This window comes from Perca flavescens, chromosome 4 (assembly GCF_004354835.1).
Source record: "Perca flavescens isolate YP-PL-M2 chromosome 4, PFLA_1.0, whole genome shotgun sequence".
NCBI classification, from domain to species: Eukaryota; Metazoa; Chordata; class Actinopteri; order Perciformes; family Percidae; genus Perca; species Perca flavescens.
Window position 1 is genome coordinate 28458168 of NC_041334.1, and position 26908 is coordinate 28485075.

Sequence of the window (26908 nt, forward strand, 5' to 3'; positions counted from 1 at the left end):
ACTGGCCACTGTGTCAAATGGAATTTCCAAACTTCCCGGAACTTCTTGGATGAAATTCTACTTTTTTATTTCTCATTCCCCAAAAATTCTGATTGCTCTCTGTAGGACCCAAACTTCAGACATACATGTAGTACACACACACACACACACACACACACACACACACACACACACACACACACACACACACACACACACATACAGATCATTTAAAAACCTTTTTACACAAAAACAGGTACACAAAATCTCATATGTATATACTGGCTGTGTGTGTATGTGTGTGTGTGTGTGTGTGTGTGTGTGTGTGTGTGTGTGTGTGTGTGTGTGTGTGTGTGTGTGTGTGTGTGTGTGTGTGTCTGTATGTGCGTGCATGTGTGTGTTGTGTCTGCCCATCACAGAGGGTCAGTGTGAGTTCTGGGCTATGTGACACCAGCTGAGTTTCTAGTTGAGGAAACCCAGGGGGAAAAATCAGGGTTTCCTCCCTGCTGCTAAAATTATTCCCCCTAATTATAATGATGGAGCCTTAGGTGAATGAAGAACACTCAAGGCCCTTCACTCCAGTCCTGGACCCCCTCCTCCTTCCCCTGACTGCATCCTCACCCTGCTTCCTCAGCAACCTTCATCCGAGGACACACACACATACACACATACACACACACACGCACAAATGCACATACATAAACACCAAACCTGTAGCTCATACAAAGCAAGTCTTTATTCTCTCGGACATGTTTCTGCTCTCTATGTTTTTGCACCTGTGTGTGTGTGTGTGTGTGTGTGTGTGTGTGCGTGCGCACACACACTGGTATTTCCTCTCTTGAGCGGGATACCAACCGCAAACGTACCTCCCTCTCCCTTTCCATCTTTTTCTCTTCCTCTCTCTCACTGTACTTCTTTTTCATTCTATCCGCTGTGGACCATGAAAGCAAGACAAGCACAACCTTTCCTCCAGATCCCAACCCTCACCTCTCAAAAACATATTACAGCCACATATGTAACAGTAAATACACAGCAATTTATTGTAGCAATCCTCTATTTAGAGCTTTCTGTTACGCTTAATTTGCACAGATTGAAAAGATTTGAGTTGTCATGAGGCAGAGGTGTGTCTTTCCTGTTCTACGGATATTTTTTCTGCCACTAAAGCCTTTTCCTAGTTTATGGTTGTGTTACTGTACAGTTGAGTGGTAAGTCAGAATATTATATGAAGGCAGACTTTGTGGATTTTTGAGGAAGTAGGGTATTACTCTATATTTGTGCATGTGTCCCTGTCATCTCTGCTCAGTATTACCAGCCTTCAGTTGCTGTCATACACCTCGCTCACCCCCCCTCACCCCCTGGATAAGATGGGAGTTCTGTTCCAGTGAGCACTGTTGAGTGGCTGCTCCGATATCACAACCAACTGATTTTTCTTTCTTTAATCATCTCTTTCTTTTCTTACCCTTGCTCAGTTTTTCTTCTCCAATCACATCATTTAAAGAAAAAAAAAACTACATTTATTTATCTTAAATTCACGGCCTTGAAAAAGTATTTAAATATGTTACATTTGTGGAGTGGAGGTGTTATTTCTTCAGTTTGTGTTGCAAGTATAATCGTAAATTAATACAGAATGGGGTTTTGTCACAGAATATTGAAACATTTGTTATTTTCATTCATTTACCTCATAAACACAAATTGTGTTCTCATCCTGACCACTTCGAGTTTCAGAACTGTCATTAGCTAAGGCCCGTTTTCAGCTTTATTTATATTTGTTTAAAATTGGTCTTAACTTACATGTCAGGCAGGTAAGATTAAAAATGCCCTGAGAAAACACAGTACATATCCTTCTCTGAAACCCTGAAATCTGTAAATTTTTGCTCTGTTCATATGGTGTTATCGTCGTATTTTTAGCTGTGCACACCAATCATAAAATCAATATTGTCTGATGCAGACAGCCCTTACTGACACTGCTCACCTGACAGCATTATATAAGAGCCTGCTCTCATGCTTCAACCTTAAAGTCTTAGATATACCTCCTCCTCCTCTGTCTCTTGTTCCTTTTTCCTCCACGCTTGAGTCTCTCACCTGAAGGTGTAGTGCAGACTAGTGTTGGTGCTTAAACACCATGCCAGTGCGCACTGGAGCAAAAAAGACACACGCGCACACACACACACACACACACACACACACACACACACACACACACACACACACACACACACACACACACACACACAGAACTCCTGACAGCGCAGTGTTGTCAGAACACAAAGCCATCTTTTCCTTGGGCCCCTTGGGAACCTGAGAGAAATCACAGCCATCTCCAGCCATCAAACCCCTCCACTGGCCTCTCTCCGTCTTCTGTCTCTCTCTCAGGATCTCCATCTTTCCTGACTCTGTCCTTCTCTCTCTTTCATGTTTTGTCTTTCTCATAGATAGATAAATAGGTATGTAGGTAGGTAGGTAAGTAGGTAGGTAGTTAAAACAAGGTCTAAGGTATCTGCTGTCATTGGACACATGAGGAAGTGGGTGTGCGGAGAGGAGGAATTGGGGAAATGGGACATACAGCCAGAGGGAATTAAGGTAAAAGGAGGGGCTACGAGATAGCACATTGGGAGGAGGGGGATATTGGTGTGCTTGAGAGGAGGAATAGAGGGATGAGGGAGGGGTGTAACGCTGAGACGTGTCAGAAAAGGGCGCCTGGGCCTCCCTGTGGAATGTGGCCTGTCTGCCTCCCCAGAAAGAACAGAGCAGGAGAGAGTGAAGAGAGAGGGAAGAAAGGGAAGAGGGGGCGAAGACCAGTTCTGCCCCATCATCGAGGGGAGAGAGGAGGGAGGGAAAACAAAGACGGGAGTTATAGGGCGAGAGGAAGGAGAGGTGGAAAAGTGAGAGTGCAGTGGAGAGTGTATGGCACTTTGTTGAGGTGCAGGGCATGGGTGTAGACATGAAATGATGCATAGCAGAGGAGAAATGTAAGCAGGATAAATCCTAACAAACCTCAAAGTGTGTGTGTGTGTGTGTGTGTGTGTGGGGGGGCACTGATGAGAACCAGGTGTCTTCAATTCTTTCCTTTTCTTCACGTCTCTCATCCCCCCATTTATTTTTTTCCCGATGTGTGTACTTCCATCACTAACCCCTCTCCTTTCTATTCTCACCCATTTCATGTCTCCTCCTTTTCCCTCGCTATCAATGAATCGCCTCTGGTGTTCCAGCAGCTAAAGTAGTCACGGCCGGTGATTTTGAGAAGAGAGGAGGGGAAAGAAGGAGGGAGAGGAAAGAGAGAGATGGTGACAAAAAGGTGCCGTTACCGCTTAGGATTGCCACTCATCGGTCAGCTTAAACAGTGAGGGAGGGGTTTCCCCTCTTACTCTTTCTCTGTCTTTTTCTCTCTGCTGCCCTTAACTTGCTCTTATGCCCATATAGAAAGTGAGAGGCAGACTGTAGCGGTGGTCTCACTTCCCCAGGTTTTTAAAAGAAAAAAGAAACACTGGTTGAGGAAAAGGCAGTTTTAGAAATTGGTTCAGAGCTTTTATCCCAATTCCTATTTGTCATAATAAATTTTTTCCTCAACGCTTCCCTCTTTTTGCTGTCTCACACACACACACACACAAACACACACACACACACACACACACACACACATATACTGGCAATCTTTGTTTCTATCCCTCTATCATATACACACACAGACAGTTACACACATGCACATAGCTGATGTGAGTTAATGAAGGGTGTAATTAAGGAGCCACAGTGATGACTGGAGATCAGGGGGAACCGATACATAGCTCAGATATCCACAAACACTGATGAAAGATAGCTGTTTTTTTGTGTGTGTTTGTGTGTGCGCATGTGCAAGACTGTGCATTTAGGTTTGATGCCGGCAGTGTTGTGCCGACAGATGTTTGAGATTGCTGTGTGTTATAACAGATGATGAGAGATGCTGGATGATTCAGATAACGTATGGCTTCCTGTTAGATTGGCCAGACTGTAATTAAGGCCTGTGTGGATGGAGGTGGGGAGGTTTCGAGACACATGCGATTCTATAGCTCCGGCTGCGTGGCCGTTGCTAAATTATGGGGGGTGAATTTTGGTCACTGGGACAGTTATGTTCTGTTTGACCTCCAGCTGTCCACCAGAGTTCACTTTCAGGTCAGGAGTGCAGAGGAGACGGAGGTGAAGGGGTGACTAGAGAATAGGAGGAGGAGGTGAAGAAAAATCTTCAGACACATTTTCTAGTTTGTCAGTGCAGTGGGATTTAATTTAATTCCATTACACTTGGCGTTTTGTGCATCTGCATGACAGGTTGTATCCCGTGTGTGTCATGTTCCTGTCTATATGTCCGTCTGCGTGTGTGCGGGTTTTCGTGTGTCTGTCGTGTGTGCGGGCCAGTAAATCAGTCCCAGGCCTCTCTCTGAGTGCTGTCACCTCCTAAAAGCTTTCGCTCGGTCTGGGCCAGGCCTTCCTCTTTATGTTTGAGGTCAGTATAGTTCACAGGTCACCAAAGGCCATGCTGAGACAGAGGAGGGGCCAGTTCGGTTGCCTAGCATCACAGAACACCCACTGCTGTTACCGCGGCGATACAAAGAGACCTATAGAACACCAACTTCCTCTAGGAGTCTTAAAAGCACCACCAGGTCCCTTTATCCGTCTTCTTTGACTTTTACTTGCCTTTTTTTTCTCTCGGTCTATCAGCATATGAATCTGCTCGTATCGATTGATAAAAACTATTATACAGTTCAGAATTGTATGGGGGGGATTTGAGGCATATGCACTTTATCAGATACATGTTTGCATTCCTGCACTCCAGACATAAACACGTGCAAATCTCATGGTCAGTTATGTATTTTACATGACTCTCCTTCCTCATATCTGTCATTCAGTGATTTTGTCACACATTGAGACCTTATTCCGAGATGCTAAGATGTTGTATTTATGAGCGTCCATAAAATCTTTTTATGGCTTTTTTTCAGCAAGACTGTTGAATGTTGGAGATCCACTGAGGGTGATTTTTGTTCTAACTATTGATGTCCTTTCAATTCCTTTCCTTTTGTATTTCTCTGCTGTATGACATATACTCTTTTGCTCTCTCATTAAAGAGTAATGTTCTTGAGGGGCAACCATGGGTTGACAAGTTTCTGAAATCATAGCTAATAGATATGTCATCATTTTTACATTGACTGGACTGAAACTCTAAAATCTACTTAATGATGACGTTTATTGTGTAAGGGGCTCTGAAGAAGCATGCTACAAGGCTGCGAGTCTTGTGGATAAAGAATAGACAGACAGTAGACATGGTCCACCAGTCCAGATCAGCCGGCATGGACACAGTCACGGTTGGTTGACCCAACCAGCCAAGAGGCTCAGAGACAAGAATAGACAGATACCAACAGAAGAAGGATGTGTGTGTGTGTGTGTGTGTGTGTGTGTGTGTGTGTTTGTGTGTCCTGTCTCTGTTGTGGAGACTGAGCTATACACACATCCCCGGGCACCTGAAGGGGTTAGGTTAGGTTTGGTTGCCATGGGAGTGTTTGGAAGCACTTACACCAAGCAGGCCTAGCTGTACCGTAAGGTAAATAACACATACATACACACACACACACACACACACACACACACACACAGACACACACACAGGACAGACACTCTTCATGGAAAAGTTTCTGAGGATGAAAAAGTTGATTGTTGACTCTCACTCTTCAGAAGGTATCACCATGGTGACTGAGGCCTTTTTAAGGGGTCATAGGTCAGCGAGCAAATCTGCATGACCTCATTACTACTACTAGTCAGTGACACTGAGGTGAGACTGCGTGTGTGTGTGTGTGTATGTGCATTGATGCCTGTTCACACTGGTCAACGTCTTCTGCTTTCTCAAAAAGAAGCAGCCGTAATTGGTTTTAATTGACATGTGCTTGGATGGAGTTCAATAGGGGCAAGGCACTCAAAAAAGAGAGCATTAGTTTACAACCCCCATCCACACAGGTCCAAAAATCCCCATATCTTAGACCTAAGTCTCCTCTCTTTTCTTAAAGTCCCTTACGCCTTCATTCCACCACTCCGTACTCACAGAAAGTGATAGACACCGAGAGGGGAAAGAGAGAAGGTAAAGAGTAAAGACAAAATGTGGAAAGCTTACAAGGCTGCTAGGCAAGTAGTTACCCAGGAAACAGTCGAGAGCCCAGCGGTGCACACAATGAACGCACGCATATACACACCACGCACACAATAGCTGCAGAGGCCTAAAGTGTTGCTAATTAGCTAGTCTACGCTGGTTCTTTGTGTGAGCCGTTTTAAAGGAGAGATTAGAGTCAACAGGGAGGAGGAGAGGAATGTAGCTCTTCTCTCTCTTTGCTTTTGTCTTGAGCTCTGGGACAGTGTGTGACAGCCTTTTTTCACCTGACAGGCAGAATGCATTTGTTGTCTTGCCTTGCAAGTTTACGTAACTAAAAACATCTGAAAAAAGTACAGTGAAACTTAATTTGAGATTAAGTAAGATAGCATTTTGTCTTCTCATTAAGACAAAGTCAAATCAGCAAATGACAAACCCTTAGATTTCTTACTGCAACAATACTGCTATATATTAATATGGGATTTTTGAAAACTTTATTTGAAGCTTTTTCTCTGTTGGCACTTTATGAAATTAATTAGTTAAATACTGACACACAAAACTACATTATGTACAGTAGGTCAAAGTTGAACCAGGCTGTATCATTGCAAAATCTCCTCACCATAAAAAAAAGTTGGGTTAATAACATTCTATTTACTTACCCAAATAAGTGTGAGTTAATCATATAACTCCTGTCCTTATGAACTAAACAGTTGTCTTGCAGAGTCACCACTTTCCTAAGTTTCTAAACAAAATTGTTAAATTAAAAAATTTAATAATAGCGATAAAACGATACCCACATCAACAAAATACCATGTCAAACAAGTTTTAAAAGAATAAACTGGGTTTTGAGTTATTCTAAATTGAAAAATGTGCCTGTTCACATCTGGTTGTATTGACCCTCTTGCTAAATCACATAGTCAAGCACACACACATACTTTCCCATTTCCCCTTTTTGGAAAACACCCCTGCTTCTTATTTGGGGAAGTTAAAGATTTTTTTCTTGTTTAGAACTTCTGGTAGAGGAGCCGGCCTTTGTTGTGCCTGCCCACTTCCGGTGTTTGTATGCGCGCATGTGTGTATGTGTGTGTGAGTGTGGTATGGGTGGGTGCGAGGGTGTGTCCGTCTCCATCTCCACAGCCACAACCAGGTGTAAAAACCCTCTGAACCAAAAACATGAAAGAGGTTTATTTCCATCGAAGCAGGCAGGCAGGCTAATACTTTTACAGGCCACTGAGCGTGTTTTTCTGTTTAACCAATAGGCGTCTGTGTGTGTACATTTGTCTTGATGTGTGTATGTGTCTGTGTATGCATGTGCACATGGCAGACAGTCTCTGTTTGTGTATGTATGTGTTTTCCCTCTGTCTCCTGAGCTGAGTCTTGGCAGTGTCTTGCATGTGTTATTAGTTTGATTTTTTTTTTTTTTTTTTTTTGGGATATTAATAATAACAGTTAAACGGTTTCCATATGTGAGGTCTGGTTGCCAGGCTAATGCTATCCTCATCATGGGCTGGCCTCGCCTCACAGTCTAGCCTCTCAGGACTTGCTCTTGTTGGGCAGGAGAAGCAGCTTAAACTCCTAACACCTAAGTGGCCTTGTCTTCACAGGAGCATAACCAAACTACTTAACTGTCCTATCTTATACAAGATGAGGGCTAAATAGTACATGGTACACTAGGTGTGTATGTATGTGTGTGTGTGTGTGTGTGTGTGTGTGTGTGTGTGTGTGTGTGTGTGTGTGTGTGTGTGTGTGTGTGTGTGTGTGAGTGTGAGTGTGTGTTTTTCCGCTGTGGGCTGGGTCTGTCTGGAGTGAGACCTTTCTCTCTTGCCAAACGAGCTGTGTTGAAAACCGCAGGGAAACTGCATATGTGTATATAATGTATGACGTGTGTTTGTGTGTGTGTGTGTGTGTGTGTGTGTGTGTGAGTGTGTGTGGAAGGAAACCGCTTTAGAGCTATTTGCCATCAATTAGTCGCCTGGACTAAGATGAGGCCTACAGTACAGAGGGAGCTGCTTTTATATTATCAAGCTGGGAGTTCCTCTCTTTCTTTCTGTCTCTGCTCACCTCATCATTATCTTTAATTGTCTATCTCTTTATGCCATTTTCCCTTCACTGAACAGAGAAAAGCTGACAACATCTCCTTAGGAAGATAGGTAGATTTCTTTCTGTGTGTGTGTATGATGATGAATCGTGTAATGATATAAAGCAGTCCTGGGTATTCAGTCAGCTCCTTTTTATGACTCTGCGTATACCCCTGTGAATCAATAGAAACGTTAGATGAGTGTAAGGACATAGTTGAAGGGGAGAGGTTTTCTCGTCCAACAAAACAGTTTTGAACTGAAGAGAACCATCTGGAAAACGGCAGGGTCCCCGTAGTTTAGAACAGGTCCCTTTTGTGAAAAATAGGATCTGAAAAAAAATCTAAAACGGCCAGGGTTTTCAAACATTACGGCATATTTTGAAGTTCTTTTGGAGTTTGTGACTTTTTATTGCGTTGGCTCTTGAACGCGGTCTTTCCTCTTTTTAATGGTCAGTCTGGGCCCAAAGTAGCTTGCTTCAGCCGTTTTAAAACCTCAGCTCTCGAACGGTGCCTTTATATTGCGGAAACATTACATTAAATAGCTGAACGGGATTGCGGCTGGCTGGTGTTTCTGAAGGTGTCCCAGATAGCTCCAGCTCGGCGGCAGCCTAAACAGATTGAGGTATTCAGTGCTCTTTAAGCTCAGTTATATTGGTGGACAACTGGTTTAAATTCCACGTTGCTATGAGCAAAAACAAATGGCAGGAAAGCTGGTGAAGGAAAGCCGGAAAGACCTGATTAATACCAGAAAAAGGAAAAGAGTATGTGAGGAAGAGTCAGGGGAAAGGGGCGAAGTCTTGGCAGAGCATAGTTTATTTGTAACCCACCGTGAAATTGAGCAGCTTTAGCAGGCTTTGGTTCAGACTACCCCTTACCCCTGTATGTTTACCCCTAGAAACCCCTGATCTGCCCTAAATATATAAACCACTCCCTGTTCCCTTACACCTTGGACCTATAGTAGAGTTGCATCTACCTTTAAAGAATTTAAATGTGTCGTTAAATCAGTGTATTTTTGACAAATTACTTCTTAAATTGTTGTAATTATTATAAAGTTTTCTCCCAACAAATTAAGTTAGTGTTAGTGCTGACATTTCTCCAGCTACTTTAAGACCACTTATTGCTTACTGCCACAAAGTAAATGCTGCTACCTGCTCAGCAGACTTCCCCCCCTTTCCGTGCTACAGAGCTACTTACATTGTTGCCCAAACATAATCCCGCAAACTTCCCATAAAATGTAACGTCTGGAGGAAAACATGAGCATCAGTGAAATCAGCTCCTATAATGTTTAGTTGGGATACAAACTTCCAGACTTTGGCCTCGATGGTTGCACGGTTAAGAACTACAACGAGCTTTGAGACTGTCAATCTTCTCAGCAATTTAAAGTAACAAAACTGTATAAGGTAGTTATTTTCATTGTTAAAATGCGACAAATCTATTATAACCATCCCTTAAATATTGATTTGCTAATCCTAAATACGGCTTTACCTTTAACTACCTATCCCAGTCCCACAGCTGCCGTCATGGTAGTGGGTCTTTGTCTGACAGTCAAGGGATGGCGAGCCTCCTCTCATAAGGCCAACAGCTGCATTCACAAGGTTTGGTTTCCATTGGCCTGGACAATCTATTTTAGGCCTCCGTCTAACCCATATCTGCTCTCAGAATTTACTGTGGCGAATAAGGCTATGGGTAACAGATTTCTAGAGAAGAGGGGGGAGGGGGCAGGGCACAAGACAGACAGACTAGACTTGGAGAAATGCCATCCAAACTTTTGTGAGTTATACATTATATGGAGAAGCAGAGTGAAGGCAAGAGACAGATCGGGTGATATAGATGGAGAGAAAGAAAGTAGGAGTGATCTGGGAAAGCAATCTGGTTTTGTGGTGGCTGACAGTGATCCATTTGATACGTGAGATTCCACCGCGGCTGTAACCAAGCCTTCACTCACATATGCCCCAAAGTCATATCGCAATCCCACTAACTGTCACCTCTTCAGCAATCCCACTTTGTGTACAGTGTGTGTGTGTGTAAATACTGGACCAGCTTCTGAACACAGGTGAGCTGGTGGTGCTGTAGTATCATCATGCTTTTAACAAATTTACATGCTTTGTAGATTGTGTTACATCTGTTCAGTCTTGTTTCATCTTCTTCTCTGATCGTGATACTCCACTGAGCATCCAGAGAAAAAGAAAGGATCAAAGATAAGAGAGATTTAGAGGCAGAGAAAGCTAACCGAGAGTAGCACAGACCAGAAGGAGAGAGTATTTTAAAGTAGGAGAGGGGTTTATTGGAGTTTGGAGGTGGTTTCTTTTGGTGCTAATGTGAGGAAGTGCAGTGCAAACGGATACAAGGGATCACAGCAGGGTGACCCAGGAGGACGGCAGCATTGACGCAGCTTTAGCTTGGCTTTCAGCTTCAATGACAGCACTCAAGAAAGGAGATAGAGAGAAAAAGGGAAGTAAGTGCAAAAAAAAGAAGATCCACCGCTTCTTTCTGAACCCGGTCTCTCTCACTGATCCAAAAATCAGAAAGCGTGCAGACCTGTAGAGAAGCAGCTGGGTGTGACGAGCTCTTTTCTACGTCTTCACCCTGTATCCTTCTAGCCCTCTCACCATCTCTCGCTCTCTCATGGGAAGGAACAGGGGTTTAGGAATGGCTATTAGCCTGTCTTCCCAGGCTGCTGGTAAGGCGAAAAGGGGATACTTGTTTGGAGATCTGTTGTGTCCGACGCTGCTGAAACATCTGAAGCACGCGCTTCGTCTAGCCTGGTTTGGCTTTGGTGCGGACAGATGCAACAATGAGCCTCTCATTCACCCTCACTTGTGCTCCTTACTTTTTTTTGTACTCTCTTCTTCTGGTCTTAGAGCAAAGAAATCTGATACCACCTGCCTCCCCCTTGCCCTTCCTAACTCCCTCCCCTCCTCCTCCTTCTCCCTCAAGGACAGCCCACTGTCTGCCCCGGGGGCTGTTTATCTACGGGGGGAGATGAGGAGGAGAGGGTAGGAGGGGGACCGGTTTGTTTCTTTTCGGCCGTCAACAATGGACCTTAGTCTGTGCTGACGGACTACTCCAACATATGGTACCCACCTGTCTGTGTCTCTCTCTCTCTCTCTCTCTCTCTCTCTCTCTCTCTCTCTCTCTCTCTCTCTCTCTTTTCTCTCTCCCTGCCTCCCCCTCCTCCTTTGCTACTTCTCTCTATTTAGATTTCTTTGCTTATTCCTGCGTTTTCTCTCCCTGTCTCACCCAAACACACTGGGCGGATTAGAGGCCAGATTCATCACACATACAGACCTGTTTGCTTTAGCAACCTGAGCCAGGCACAGGCACACACACACACACACACACACACACACACACACACACACACACACACACACACACACACACACACACACACACACACACACACACACACTTTCACATAGAGTATGGATATGAGCATGTACACACACACTCCCATACGTGCTACAAGATCCTCATACACACATAGCAAAATGGAATTTCCATCCTTTTCTTCTAATGGATCCTCTAACTGCCTTACCAACCCTCCCCCCTTTCAAAGAAACTTAGTTGTCAGCCATTTTTCGGAATCCTGTTAAGGATAGAAAGTAGCCTTTTGTGTGTGTGTGTGTGTGTGTGTGTGTGTGTGTGTGTGTGTGTGTGTGTGTGTGTGTGTGTGACCCTGCTGAATTAAAAAATGCACTGTTATTAAAGGCTGTGTCAGAGGCGATGATTTACAGAGGGGAGCGATGACAAGTCAGAAGAACTCACACACCGAAGTGACACACACACACACACACACACACACACACACACACACACACACACACACACACACGCACACACACTCACACTGTGCTCTCAGGCCTCCAAGCTGAGCAGTGACCTCCTCACCCCTCCTTCCCTTTCCTCCTCCTCCTCCCTCCCTCTCTCACTCTAATAAAACCTGTCTGACACCACTGATGTGTGTATTTGTGTGCGGGTGTGTGTGTGTGTGTGTGTGTGTGTGTGTGTGTGTGTGTGTGTGTGTGTGTGTGTGTGTGTGTGTGTGTGCGTGCTCCGCGGCAGCACAAAGACTCTGTTGTTGGGCCTCCCTCTTAGGCCTCCCTCATATTTTCTTTAAAGGTGCAGTGCGCCCCCAAGAATGCCACAGGGGGAGCGGGGAGTTGGGGTGGGGGAGTCTAGGAGGTGTGTATGTGTGTGAGTGGGTGGAGGGGGAGGGCATACTTTACAATGCTACAGCTCACCCAGGTCAAAGGGAAAATAGTGAATGTGAAAAGGAGAAATGAAAGAGAAGGGTTAAAGCAGCGGAGTGCTTCTTGACAAGGTATAGTTTGGCACTGGCTCCTGTTGTCCTCTTTATCATTTCATATGTTGAAAGTTCAAGGTGCAATTTATTCACCCATAAAATATGTGAAATTACAATGCTCCCATCCCAATCAAGACATAATACCCATAAAATCTATAGGTTTGGTGAAAACAGAAAAGCAGCTTTTTCATTTGCAGTAACATTACTCCAATAACTTGTTGACAATTTCATTTTTTTTTCTAATACAAAACACATATACAGACACAAATACAACAGATCATCAGCTTTTGAATATGTGTAAAATGTAATGTACTATGTAGAGATTTGAAGCGATAGTGCAAAAGAATATGTCCTGATATAAGAAAATGAAGGATTTGGTGAAGATTTGGTATTTTATAATGCTTCATAGTGTATTATTACTCATATACTAATGCCCTTACCAAGGCAAAAAAACAACAACATTTTACCACTACTATTTTAAAGTAAAATAGAAGCACTGTTGCTATAGTGACCTGCAGTTTCCTATGCCTTGCAGACTGATTTAAAACAGTGACAAAACTGTTGTGTTTAGGCTGCCCTACGCCTGGGCAGTAATTCAATATTACCAGATATCAACTTTCTTTGAGATCATATCATGATGATCATATAACGTTATACCTTTACCAAAGTCTGTATTTTAGTTGTTTAATTCCAAGACAATTATAGGTGTAGAAGATTGAGAGAGAGTTTTGTGTGATGTTTTGTGGGACACATTCAATCAATGCATTACTGTTTCTATATACTGTATATCAGCCGATAATAAACACTTTTCCTCCTGTAGTTATAGTATAAAAGTACACTTAAAATCTGTCTTTACAGTATCTAATTCCAACAGCTTTGCCTATTAGCTGTGGCAAATTTGAATAAAAAGGGATTGAAATCTACAATACAGACTTAGTTTAAATATCTAGAGAATTGCATTGGTTTGTTGGTAGTTCGTGTCTCTTGCATAAACCCACATCCATGAATACAGGCACAGGAGAGGAGACAGGCATCACCTCTGCTTGGTTGTAGCGTTTATGAAAGCCATAAATGGCTCTTTAATATAGTGGTAATCAGGGTGGTAATTTGGGTGGAATTGTCCCTTATTGTTGCCAGACATGCCTACCCAACTCCTGCCAACGCACACGAATACGCACACACACAGACAAACACACACACTCACTCTTGGGCAGACATGGTGTTCAACGAGTAATTCACACCACATGCCAACAAACTGGGCGGTTGTGTTTTTTTTGGGTTTCTATGTGTGTATGTCTGTGCCTGCTTTAATGCTGAGGTCAAACCAGTAAATGGGAGGGGGTTCCCAAGATTTTTGTAAAAGTGTTAGTGTGTATGTGTGTGTGTGTGTGTGCGTGTGTGCGTGTGTGTGTGTGTGTGTGTGTGTGTGTGTGTGTGTGTGTGTGTAAGCACATACACACCAACGTCCGTGTGTGTGTTTTAATTGCGGTCTCAGCAAAACTAGCAAGTGGGCTTGATACAGATGGTTTTCATCACTCAGACTGCACAGAGGACTTCTCTCTCTTTCTGTCTCCCTCTAATCTCTCCTCTCTGTTTTCGTAATTAAACGTTACTTAATGTACCCGAGCTTCTAATTTGACAATTCATTAAATATGTGACAATATACTGTAAGTGTGTGCGCTGCACCATTTCACAGTGTTACAATTTTCTGTGGTTGTGAAATGATGCAGTAGAACAGATTTCTGGTGATGCATGATTGAGTAAGAGCTTCCATGGTAAAGAACATCCCTCATTTTGGCCGTTAATATGTGGTGTACACACGCACACACACACACACACACACACACACACACACACACACACACACACACACACACACACACACACACTTTCATAAATCAATATTTACTAGGGAACCTTTCCCCTTTGAGTCAGAGGAAGCAAATGTGCATCCTGCTGTCTCCCCTCTCTAACCCTCTGTCATGAGGTTGTGCTGTGTGTGTGTGTATGTGTGTGTGTGTGTGTGTGTGTGTGTGTGTGTGTGTGTGTGTGTGTGTGTGTGTGTGTGTGTGTGTGCGCTTACAGTAAGTGCAAGGCGGCTCTTTTGTTTTGAGATGGGTGTTTTCTTGTTTTGTTAAAGGAGCAGTTCAGACATTCCAACAAAAATGCCCTTTCCTCTGCACCTGATTTGTTTTAATGATAGAGAGCTTGAGTCTTTAAGGCTACAACAAGCAACACAGCAAAAAAAGAGGGAAATGTAATGAAATAAAGACATTTATACAGTTTATAATAAAATTAAGGGTGAGGAGGAAAGTATTGTGGGGGGGGTATGACAGGCAAAGCAGTGGGAGGGATGGCTGAGGTAGCGGTGTCGGAAGGATGAATCAGCAACACTCAAGGGCAGAGTGATTGAAAGGAGACAGAGAGCTGGATAGCGATGGTGTCACTGGTTTGAATGGACAGCACTGGAGGGCAGAAAGGGAAGAAATGGGAGAGGAGGAGGAGGAATGAAGAGGTGGGTGGTGGTTAGTCAAAGCACTTTAGGGCACATCAGGGCAAACAGCTCCTTACATCACTCTGACACTCACACACAAAGATATGCTGACACACTTCTGCCTCAGAGGATGTGGAATACCCACTTTGCACCTTCCCCGGAAAGAGAGGAAGAGGAGGAGAAAAGGGGTGTGGAAGAGAGAATGAATCAGAGGGGAGGGCAGAGAAACAAATAATTAAAAAGAAGGAGACGGTCAGAGTTCAGAGTTAAAGAAGGTTTTGAATTAGTCAGAGGTGTCAAAAGTATTCACATTCATTACTCAAGTAGAAGTATAGATACTAGGGTTTGAAAAGACTTTTGTAGAAGTTGAAGTATCAACTCAAGCTTTTTACTTAAGTAAAAGTGTAAAAGTACTGGTTTCAAAACTACTTAAAGTATAAAAGTAAAAGTAATGTAAGGCAGAGATCTTCAACAGGGGTCCTCAAAGTCATTGCCGGGGGGCCTCCAAATTATTGTACAGTTTTGAGTCTTTTTATTATCTTTGAGTCATTTAAAATTAAAATGCCTTAACATAATTCCAACATATTATTAGCAAATATAAATTCCCACTGATGATAGGCTTACTGGCCTATAGGTAAGGGAGTCCCTAAGATATCAGCCCACAGATACAGTTAATCCTAGATTTACTGTGCCACATACAGTATGTAACATTAAAATATTATAAATCATGCCAACAATTAATATTTTAATAGCTTATGAAAAAAGGGTATGTAAGAACGCTTTAGGTTGCCCTAACTTTTATTGTAGGCCCAGTTTAATAGGCAACTTAATTTCATACAATATGTAGTAGGGGGTCCCTGCTACATCTCACTTTAAGTTAAGGGGTCCTTGGTTTAAAAAACGTTGAAGACCCCTGATGTAAGGGGGAAACAATGCCATTAAGGACAACAGCTTAACCCCAAAATGTTAGGACAAAATCATATGACTATAATAATGTAATATTAAAATCATACCTGCAAACTCAGAAGGGCTGAAAAAGGTGACACATCTCTTCTGTGTTTTTCAGACAACGGCAGCTACAGTCTGGTGTTACAATCCTCTCCAGTGAAATACAGACACACTTTACACCGTTTAGCTGTCAGAATTTTAACCGTTTACTCCTGCTGCTAGCTAACCGTAGGCTAATGTTAGCTGCTGCCAACTGTAGTGTTAACTAGCGTCCCGTGAGGCGATGTTTCAGTTCCCTCTAACGTCAGTTTTCGGAACATCAGAGAGAAGCGCAGACATTTAAGTGGCACCTAAATAAGGCACCGAAATCCGCGTTGCTATTCGGTCCGGTAGATAACGGTCGTTAAAGCACCGGTGGCGTATTAGCACCGGGTCTGTGCAGGTTTGATGGATCGCGTACAAACCAATAGGGTGTCGGAATGACTATGTTTATACTTCTCATCCAACCACAATCACATTCACTCTCTCCGGATGGAGCGATCTGGATAGGGTTTTTTGTGTGTGTTTTTTTGAACGATGACGAGCCGGAATGAAAACAAGCCGAACTGAAATATGAGTAACGAGGCTATTTTTAAAATGTAAGGAGTAGAAAGTATAGATAATTCAGTGAAAATGTAAGGAGTAGAAGTAAAAAGTATGCTGTAAAATAATTAGTCCAGTAAAGTATAGATACCCAAAATTTCTACTTAAGTAAGGTAACGAAGTATTTGTACTTCGTTACTTGACACCTCTGGAATTAGTTGGGATTAATTCAGCCACATACACGCACACACAAACGCAGATTCTCAAGCATGCTGTACGTGCGCCAGGTGGATGTCTCAGGTTGAGGAAATCCAACCTGACAGCTTGGCAAAGGGCGTGCAGAGAGTGGCTAGTGGGAGAGCATGTGTGTTGCTCTTTTTTTCTAAATTGAAAACAAGTTTGATTGTATGGGTATTTGTTGTTTGAAACTGAACCTAGCAATGCATTTTGTCAAAATATTTGAAGTAAGGTGTGTTTTAAAGGTGTATTACTTTTATTAGTGTGTTGTTTGATTCTGCAAATAATTCACGGTATGACGTGTGCACGATGAACATCTGATCATCTCTATTTCTCCCTCGTAGGCGCTCCAGGCAGCCAGACAGTTCCTCCTCCAGCAGGCCTCTGGACTCAACTCCTCTGGCAGCAACGAGGTCAAACAGAGCCCTGTGCAGGTCAGAGCACACACACACACACACACACACACACACACATGCACACACACACATGCATGACCCAAGTGTTGCTTTGTCAGAATCTGTATAATATTAAGCCCCTGGCTGCTGCAGCTTTGCCTTCACCAACTTGCCACGTCAACTACACAGTGATATAGGCGCATACTTTTCTCTCCCTTTCTCTCTTTCTCTCTATCTCTCTGTCTGTGTCTCTCTCTTTCTTTATTTCTGTATGTGTGTGTGTGTGTGTGTGTGTGTGTGTGTGTGTGTGTGTGTGTGTGTGTGTGTGTGTGTGAGGTCTTTGTAGTGATTGGGTAGCGAGCTGTTTTCAGAGTTGAATTCCACAGTAAGCAGAGAGAGTGGGGTTAGCTGGAGTGCAGGAATCCCAGTAAAAGACACTTGAGGAGGAAACACATGCACACACACACACACACACACACACACACACACACACACACACACACACACACACACACACACACATTATTACTATCAATGTACGTTGATGAATATCACACATGACATTACTTCTGGCAGTTCTTTACAATTATGTGATGTGCAGAGTACATGCAGAAGTGTGATTTGTAGCCATGCCTCATATCAATAAAGTGGGGCCATGGGTCTACTTGAGCAGCAAGCAGTCTGCCTATTGCACTGCTCTTCTCATTAACGTGCCACATGATAAACAGACAGCTGGACCAACACAGTACGGGCAATGAAAAAAGAGATGGACGGGAGAGAAAGGCAGATGTGAGAAGCAAGGATAATGTCAGATTTCATTTGCAGCGTCTGCAGCCAGTAAGGTGCTCATGGTAAAAATGGGAAACATTTCTCATTTAAAGGTGACAATACAGTAGAGGTCATCTAGATAAAAGGCAATTCTGTTTTAGAATGATATGCTGCAACATTTACATGTAAGTGATAGATCATAAAATCAATGCTTCATGGAAGCATTTTCATTTGTTCTCATAAATATTTGGTGTTGGCTCATGTTTTTCCAGGAAAATTCCTCTGGTGAAAAGAAACTGCCCTTTATACAGTATGGCCAGCAGCAGGAAGAGGGTTTTGTTTGAAATAAACAGAGGAAGAGCTGGGATTTTAGTATGAATAGCAGTGGCCTCCATGACAGAGCAGAAAAAAGACCTCAAGCTCAAACGTCATCAACAAAAAGACCAAAGAAAAAGATTTTGCCGTGTTGGCCACACAGTTTAATTGGGAAGTGCAAAAATGCTACAGAATGAATGACTGCTTATTACTAAAGATGTCAGAAATGGAATACAATTTTATAAAAGGGGATCTGGCGGATTACACTTTAATCAAAACACGAATTGGAACCAGAATCACTTTATTTACTTTGGATAAAAACTGGCAGTTGGAGACATTATGGTTCATGGTGACTTTCAAGGGGTAAGAGAATAAAATAGATACCGTTTTGTTTTAGATCTTTATTGTTAAAGTGTCCCAAAGATTGAAATTGCATTTATACTGTTAATCAACACAAAATGGTGCATATGTGGCCTAAATTAATATATTAATACATGTGTCACAGTAGTTCATTCACCTAAAGTCCGGTCTCTGGCTTGCCCTCCTATACTCTTATCAGACTGACACACATGGTTTAAATCCACATTGAAGGTTGATCCAAATGGGTCAGTGTGTGTCATCAGACCCTCCTTCTGACCTGGGTCAAACATATATCGGACACAACTCTGCTTTGGCATAAGAAAGGGATTTAATTAAATGTTGCTGATTTATTTTCTCCCTTACTTAGAACTAAAGAGAGAGAGGGAGAGAGAGAGAGAGAGAGAGAGAGAGAGAGTGGGGAAGTAAGAGACCGCAAGCATGTAGAGGGAACAGAAAGTTGACATGTATTGTAAATCTGTTGTTTAGCAATGAAATGTAAGAAACTACCGTTGAGTTTCTGTGAACCAGACAAGGGATTAACCTGTTACAATATTCTCACATAAATGGGGTCAAACGCAGGTTTAGTTGAACTGCATTATACATACATCTCTTATATTACCTTCCACTACCATCCCTCTCTCTCTGTCTTGAACACATACACAGACACACACACCACACTACCCCCTCCTTTACTCTCTCCATATCTGTCTTGTTTGTCTTGTTTGTTGGTGCCTGGCCTGGCCAGCCTCTCTGTACTCTCCAGGGCATCCACGCTACATCTCTGTTGTCTGAGCTGTCAGGTCGCATGGCCCCACATACCCTGCCAATACACGCACGCACGCACGCATGCACACACACACGCACACACACACACTTTGATTTACATTTGTGTGTGTGTGTGTGTGTGTGTTTGTACTTGGATCCTCGCAGTCAGAAACACAGGCGCAAGCACCAAAGCATGTTGTTTGTGTGCAGCAGCAGCAGCAATGAAGTTGTTTACCAGACCTCACAACAAGCCTGACTACTAAGTTGGTGCACAGAAATCTCTTAATTACTGTAATTTCCAGTTTTTTGATCATATGATCATCACAGTTGCTGTAATTGAAGCAATCATCCGTCGGCCATAGAGAGGGTGAGTGAGCGATGGAGTGAGTGAAGGCCAGACATTTAATCTGGACATTTCTGAAGGTGGCAGTAAACAACTGTACAGTGACACAGTGGCTCACATCAGGCACAAAATGGCCGTCCTCAGGTTGGTTCCTGCTGGGCTGCTCTCACACATGCAAATGAGCCCCAGCCAATAATGAGATCTTTAGGAGCTCGATAATTAGATTTTTCCCTTCTCTCTGAGGGAGAACGACAGAGGCAGACAGGGAGAGCGGGAATACTTCTATTTGTGTCTTGACTTCTCTGGAGAAGCCTTGGTCTACGCTGACAAGCCGCCCCCCCACCCACCATGCCCCCCTTCCCCATCATATTTCTCTTCTTTTCTTTATTTATAATAGAAGGTAGGATCTGAGCTGAAAGAAAAAGAAACTCTGAGATTATATCTGCTTTTTGATTGGTTGTTCCGAGATGGTCTCTGTGTTTGGCTGGCTGTGTGAGATGGTATCAATCCACTCTGTGTGTGTGTGTGTGTGTGTGGGTGTGTGTGTGTGTTTGTGTGTGTGTGTGTGTGTGTGTGTGCGCGCGCGTGCGCGTGTGAGTGTGTGCGTGTGTGTGTGCGTGCTTGCTTGCGTGTGTACGTGTCACTGTCATGTGTCAGATTCAAGAGAACCTAGACAATAGCTCAAGTCTCTAGACAGGCAATTGCAGGAAAAATTGATTGTGTGCAACAAAAATGTAGCTACACTTGCTGAATAGCACAATATTCAGAGTAGTATGAGGAATTATTTGGGAGTTTGATGATTCAAAACTATACAGGTTTTTAATTTGACGTTAGCAATACATTTTTACTAAAACAGAAATAATACTTAATAATGCTGGTATATAATGACTTAAAATCTGGAAATAGGAGAAATACTGCCATGTTGACTGGATGTGTTACAAAGATTGTTATGCTTATGGTCTTGTCGGTCTGTTGCTCACTATTGTATGATGTTTAATAATTAAACTAGATTTTTATGGTTGTTTACTCAACATGGGATATGATATATTAAATTGAGGATTGTTAACAAATAGGTAAAAGATGAAAAATCATGCACAACCACACAATCACAGGTTTGAATCCTGTACTGGCTTGGAAAGTCGATAGTCGTAACTCTATGTCCTTATTCATCAACTACTGCTAATGTTCCCATAAGCAAGGCATGCATTAACATGTGGCTAAACCAAATTAAAAAAATGTGAAAAAGGCCATTACTTTGTATGGGATATCCATACCCTCTGCGGTATTTGGATAATTTCACTCTTTAGGTGTGTGTTTGTAGTAGGTCTTGCACATAAGTGGCCACAGATACCGTAATTGGTCGTGGCAAGCGTGCCACTGAGTGAATTGGTGGGCACACAGTTGGCAGACAGTGCCAATTGGGGGATTACCCAGCAGGATGCGTACCATGCCTCCATGACCTGCCACACGTTCTCTACAATGGACACACTTGGCAGGCGCTCATACACTGGGAGGGCACAAGCAGACACATACTGTATACACCCACTTGGCAGACACACGCCTGGCACACTTAACACACTGCCACTTGGCATGCACACATACAGATTAACGCACGTGCTTGGCTGTGGCCCATACGTATGTAATTGAATAGCGTGGTGTCCTGTTTTCATGTATTATTGAGGAGCTCGTTTAATTAGGAAAAAAATGAAAAGACTCATTAGAGATATGTTAATTAGCTTGCCTCTCTGCTCTCTGAAGAGGGCTGGCACCAGCACAGTGGGATGGAGGAAGAGAGGGAGCCACGCAGAAAGAAACTGAGTCATGTCAGTTTTAAAGCAGAGTTTATTTCAATGAAAACATTTTAAATCAATATTACAACAATAATTCACCCATTTTCTATATGGCGCTAAATAGTTTTCTGCCTCCCCCAGCTGCCTTATTTGGATCACTACAGATTTATTAAAACTACCAAACATACGGATTCTGAGGCAGGGTTCAACGTCTTTTAACTTATCAACAAAAGTACGTGGAAAGATGATTGTTTAGCCCCCCAGAGTCTGCGGTACTGAAGCTGTTCCTTCTCTCCTTCCCTTTTATTTCCTTTCAAAGTGTTTTTCCCAAAGCACTCCTTTTGTCCACTCAATGAAAGTGCTTAGTTGGCAGTTTCTCTTATTTGATGTGGAGGGAATTGGGGCTGCGTGTGCACGCGCATGTGTGTAGGTTAGTGTGTGTGTGTTAGGGGCTAGTATGGGGTCCTGACAGTTTGTGAAGGGTGTATAGGAGGAGGTTGAGCAGCCAGTGGAATGGGTTTGGCTATGGGTAGAGGGGTGGACAGACAGAGGGGAAGGATGGAGAGGAGAGGTTTGGGTCTGGCCACTGAAGTGTGAAACTCTTATTTTGTGATTTGAAACATGAGTGAAATCAGTAATGAAATATGGTCGATAACGGCCTCTCACACTTCCCAATGAAATGCCCTGAGTGTGTGTGTCCGTGTGTGTGTTTCTGGAAATGTGTTGTCATTTTTATTCTGAAGCACTGGGGCGTTAGATAGATGGAGGCAGCGGACGAGGGGAGAAGAAGGGAGGGAGTGAGGGGGGGAAGAAGAGGAGGATTTTCCACTTAAACTTACTGGTCTTTCACTGTCCTTTCTAACGTTTTTTTTTTTTTTCATTTGTCTGGCCCCTGTCAGGGAGAGCTGAGTGTTATGCATAGTGTACGTGTATAAGGATGTGTTTCTGCGTGAGTATAGGACAAGGCCCAGCTCAGCAATAGGCCAGTTGAGATCCCAACTCGCTGCTCTCAGCAGCCTGCGTTCCTCTGTGGGCTTAGGTCCCTCTACTGTCCTCACACCTTTATCATTTCATCTATTCATCCATCCTTAGATTCATGCATTCACACAACCAGTCATCCATCCTCCAACCTTCATCCCAGCCCCTTTGTTCTTACCTTAACTCCACTTCAGTTTGTTTTTGGAAAGCTGCCAAAAGCCAAATATATATCTACAGTATATGATCATATTTGATGTGAAAACTACCTTATTGCTTAAAGTATGTTTGTTAGCTGTGAGCAACTTTGCAAACAATGTAATAAATTGCAGTAAAGCAGCTCAAAAATAAATGAATATATATCTCCAAAATGTCAAGCTTTGTTCAGACAATCCACTGTTTCTCAAACAGTTTGTTCAGTTTAAGAAGTTGAGGAACCCATTAAAAACTACTTGAACAATTCAAAATCCCCACATTTGGTGATACATTGTTTTTACTGAACAGCGACAATATGTCTTCAGCAACATAAAGCTTTTATGCAGAATTATGTACAATTCACTAAATAACTAATAAAAACACTGCATTCTGCCACATTGGCGTACAACATATGCTGTAGTGGCTTGCACAAAAATACACAAGATGTAAAGGGAATTACTAATACTGTAGATAGAAACTCACACACAAAGTTTCAATAAAACTCAAAACTCCTTTGGCACATTGAGATGTTTTTTGGCACCAGCTTACACACACACACACACACACACACACACACACACACACACACACACACACACACACACACACACACACACACACATTGTTCATAGACAGACAAACATTACTCAGCAAAACGTCTGAAGCGGTAAGATGCCTGTCTCATCCTCAACCCCACCTGGCTTCGCTCATCAGTTCCCTCCAGAGTAATGTGGCCCCTGGCCCCACTGCAGATTAGCTGGAGGAGGGGTACTCACCACACACAATGGGGCCCTTTTACTACCAGTGGAGGCCAGGCCCTGAGCTCCAAACAACGCTCTCAGCACAGTGGGCGCTCCTTCTATTTCTTTTTCCACTCAAATGCTTTTCTCCTTCACTCCTCGCTTTTCTTCTCCCCCCACCTCACACCTCCTCCACCCCCACATGCTCTCCTTTCATTTCTTGGCATGATGAGCACAGACAGGCTGTTTACCTGGAGGGACTGAAACAGGGTAAGGAGCGATAGTGATGATAGCTGGTGAATAAACAACCAAAAAGAAGGAGAAGAGTTCCATCATTAAAGCTTTTACACACCAAGACACGGCCAGCGCAGTGGTGACTGTATTTTAAACGGGAGGCTGTCATTTACCCCCCAGCCTGCAGGCAGCTACAGTGTCAGAACAGGGTCATGCAGTTGCCATGTGCATGAATAAGCACAGATTTCTCCCTTTTCTATCACTGCTGCTAATGTGTCAAACGTTTGCCACTGTCCAATTAGAAAAAGAGAAGTTTGTGACAATAGTGGCATCCAAGAAAAAAGATGCCAGAAAAACATTAATTTTAACAATTTATTATGGAGTGGACAAAAGACTGGAAGACAAGTTTTTATGCGCCTCTAGGTGTGTGTGTGTGTGTGTGTGTGTGTGTGTGTGTGTGTGTGTGTGTGTGTGTGTGTGTGTGTGTGTGTGTGTGTGTGTGTGTGTGTGTGTGTGTGTGTGTGTGTGTGACAGGAATAGAGGCAGGCGTCCAGGATGAGGTGGTAATGCTCAGTGACAAGGATAAACAGCGCTGGGGTTTGTTCCTACCAGAAGAGGGGGATGAGAAGGAGGAGGGGATGAGGTCTGTGTCAGCCTCTCTCTCCTCCTCCTGCATTCTCCTCTGTCATTTTTTCAATTATCCTTCTCTCCTGCGTGTCCCCATAGACCCAGAGGCAGGGCCCGCATCATTTAGACTGAGAGCCTGTTTAGATTCTGATTATAGCCTTTTTTCTTCTCACCACTTACTGCCATCACACACACACACACACACACACACACACACACACACACACACACACACACACACACACACACACACACACACACACCACATACTGGCTGCATTTTTGAGCTAGCATGAGGTGAATAGCAGTAAATGTATCTGTTGAGGGCATGCTGGATGTTGCTCTTTTAGAAACACATGGTTTGTGTGCTTCAGCATCTTTGTTTATTTTAAATGTCACAATTTGGTGTGCATAATTAAGTGGTTGTTAAGGATGCTGCGTTTTGGGTGTATTTGTAGTCAGATATCTCAATTAGAAGGAAGGTGAAGGTGTGAAATCCAAAGTTCAGTCATATCACCAGCTTGTCTCTATATAAACATGGTGCTGAGCCTCACTGGGCTTATTCCCCCAGCTGCATGCTGGTTTAATATCAGATAGCCCTCCTTCTTCTCTTCCCGAGGTTTCATCTGAAATGGAAAGTGGGGCTTTCCTCCTCGTTAGAATGAAAAGTCATCAAGGGAGGAGAGGAGAAAGCAATGAAGGCTCATTGAAATGCAAGTTACATCCCCCTTCCATCTCTCTCTTCACTCCTCTGGGACTCCATGCCTTTCTCCTCCTTCTCCTTCCCATCTTTCAGGCACTCCCTCGCTCCCTCTCTTCCTTTGTTAATCAGTTAAACTCCCTCTTCAAACAACCCCTCTAATTACTCCTCCACTCTCTGTAAACGACAAGGCTGTCTCGCTTCTCCTCTACTCCCTCCTTCCCTCCCTACCCCCAGCTCCCTCTTTCCAAGACAGGGGTTGACCTCTGTCAGCCCCCGACCCCCTCAGCAGTGTGTGTGTGTGCATGTGTGCGTGTGTGTGTGTGTGTGTGTGTGTGTGTGTGTGTGTGTGTGTGTGTGTGTGTGTGTGTGTGTGTGTGTGTGTGTGTGTGTGTGTGTGTTTGCACGTACAACTGATTCTTGCATGTTCATGAAAGGAGTGACATCTTAAAATCCTACTGTTATTGGTGGTTCAACTTTCATATTTATTCATACTTATAACACCTTCTGTACAGGATTGTGCGATTGTTCACCTGCATTTGTGTGTCTTTGCTGTCGCAACCATCTTAAGATCCAGGCCACATTTCTCCTTGCTTTTGTCTCACATCTTTTTATTTTTCAACCATTATTTTTCTCTCTTCCCCCCATCTCTGTCCTTTCCTTGTCTCCTTTCCTTTCTTCCACTGGGTGGATGATACCCTTCCTTTTCCCGTCTCTCTGCTCGCCCCTCCACTTACTTCCCCCCAAGCTTCACCTCTCTCCCACTATGTAATCTACCACGCATCTCTCTCTTTTAAATTAACATGCAACATGAAAAAAATGGGACGACAGCGGAAAGAAAAATTAAATGCATTTAATAAATGGCTGACTTCAAATCGCCCAGCTTTTCAGACTCTCCCTATTCACAGTCCAATGAAAGGGGAGAAATCATTCACCAGGAGAGACAAAGCCGAATGAAAATATAATTCCGCATTGTGAAGGGCTTTTGTCCTGGCCCGTCAAATCGCTAATGGCGAGGCTTTTGTTTTGTGGCGGCGCTCTCAGGCTGGCGGTGTCGTATGGCGGTGGCAACGCATGCCCCATAATCACCACGCTTTGTGATATTAGATTATAGGGGCAATTAATGGCGTCAAACCTTAACTACTCAGCATTCAGCCTGCCACACGCATTGAGCCCTAAACACATGCGTATGTGCACGTTTACACCCACACACACGCACACACACACACACACACACACACACACACACACGCATTACAGTATATCAGCACTTGCAAACATGGGCGCGCATTTGATTCTGGCGTCAGAGCGTCAGCCAACACACAGAAAGGTGCTATAACTCCAGTAATTATTACGCCTGTGACTTGAAAATGTCAATGGCGGTGTGTATAAAATAGAATGTATGAGTTGTCAAGGAGGAAGAATGGGATGCACAAGAGCAATTAATTACAGCTTTTCATTTGGCAGCTTAGACTGACAAGGCCCAGCGGCGGGGGCAAGCTGGCATGACGCCAAGCGGCACCCATCACCACCCCCACCCTACTCGCTACACCCCACCACCCCATCCTCTCTGCCTGTTCCTTTACCAACTGCCACAACACCACCCTTCCCCTGCCTCACCCCACTCTGACTTTGTCTTTTCTTCTTCTTCTCCCTCAGCTCAAACAAACACACACACACACACACACACACACACACACACACACACACACACACACACACACACACACACACACACACTCTTGCGCTACAGCTCATTCATCTACATAACCCTATTCTCCATCCCTTCGCCGTTACATGCTGCTGGGAGTGTGTTAGTTCGGAAAGCCTGCTTTGATAAAGGCAGAGTGTGGGGCCACTGACAGACACACACAGAGAAAAAGAGACAGAGAAGGATGGAAGAAGAGAGGCAGGGAGGGGGAGACAGAGGGCAGGTGGGTAAAAGAGTGTTAGTATTTATGGCCAATCTTGTTTAC

The 26908-nt window shown here is 43.5% G+C and overlaps 1 protein-coding gene across 3 annotated transcripts in view; it reads left to right on the top strand.

Annotated features, from left to right (window-relative positions):
- Nucleotides 1–26908, top strand: part of foxp4 (forkhead box P4) — a 94628-nt gene that overhangs the window by 35181 nt on the left and 32539 nt on the right. For all 3 annotated transcript variants that reach the window (XM_028575521.1, XM_028575523.1, XM_028575522.1), the window contains exon 3: nt 17071–17160. In XM_028575521.1, the coding sequence (XP_028431322.1) occupies nt 17071–17160 (90 nt within the window). The remainder of the gene's footprint in view (nt 1–17070; nt 17161–26908) is intronic.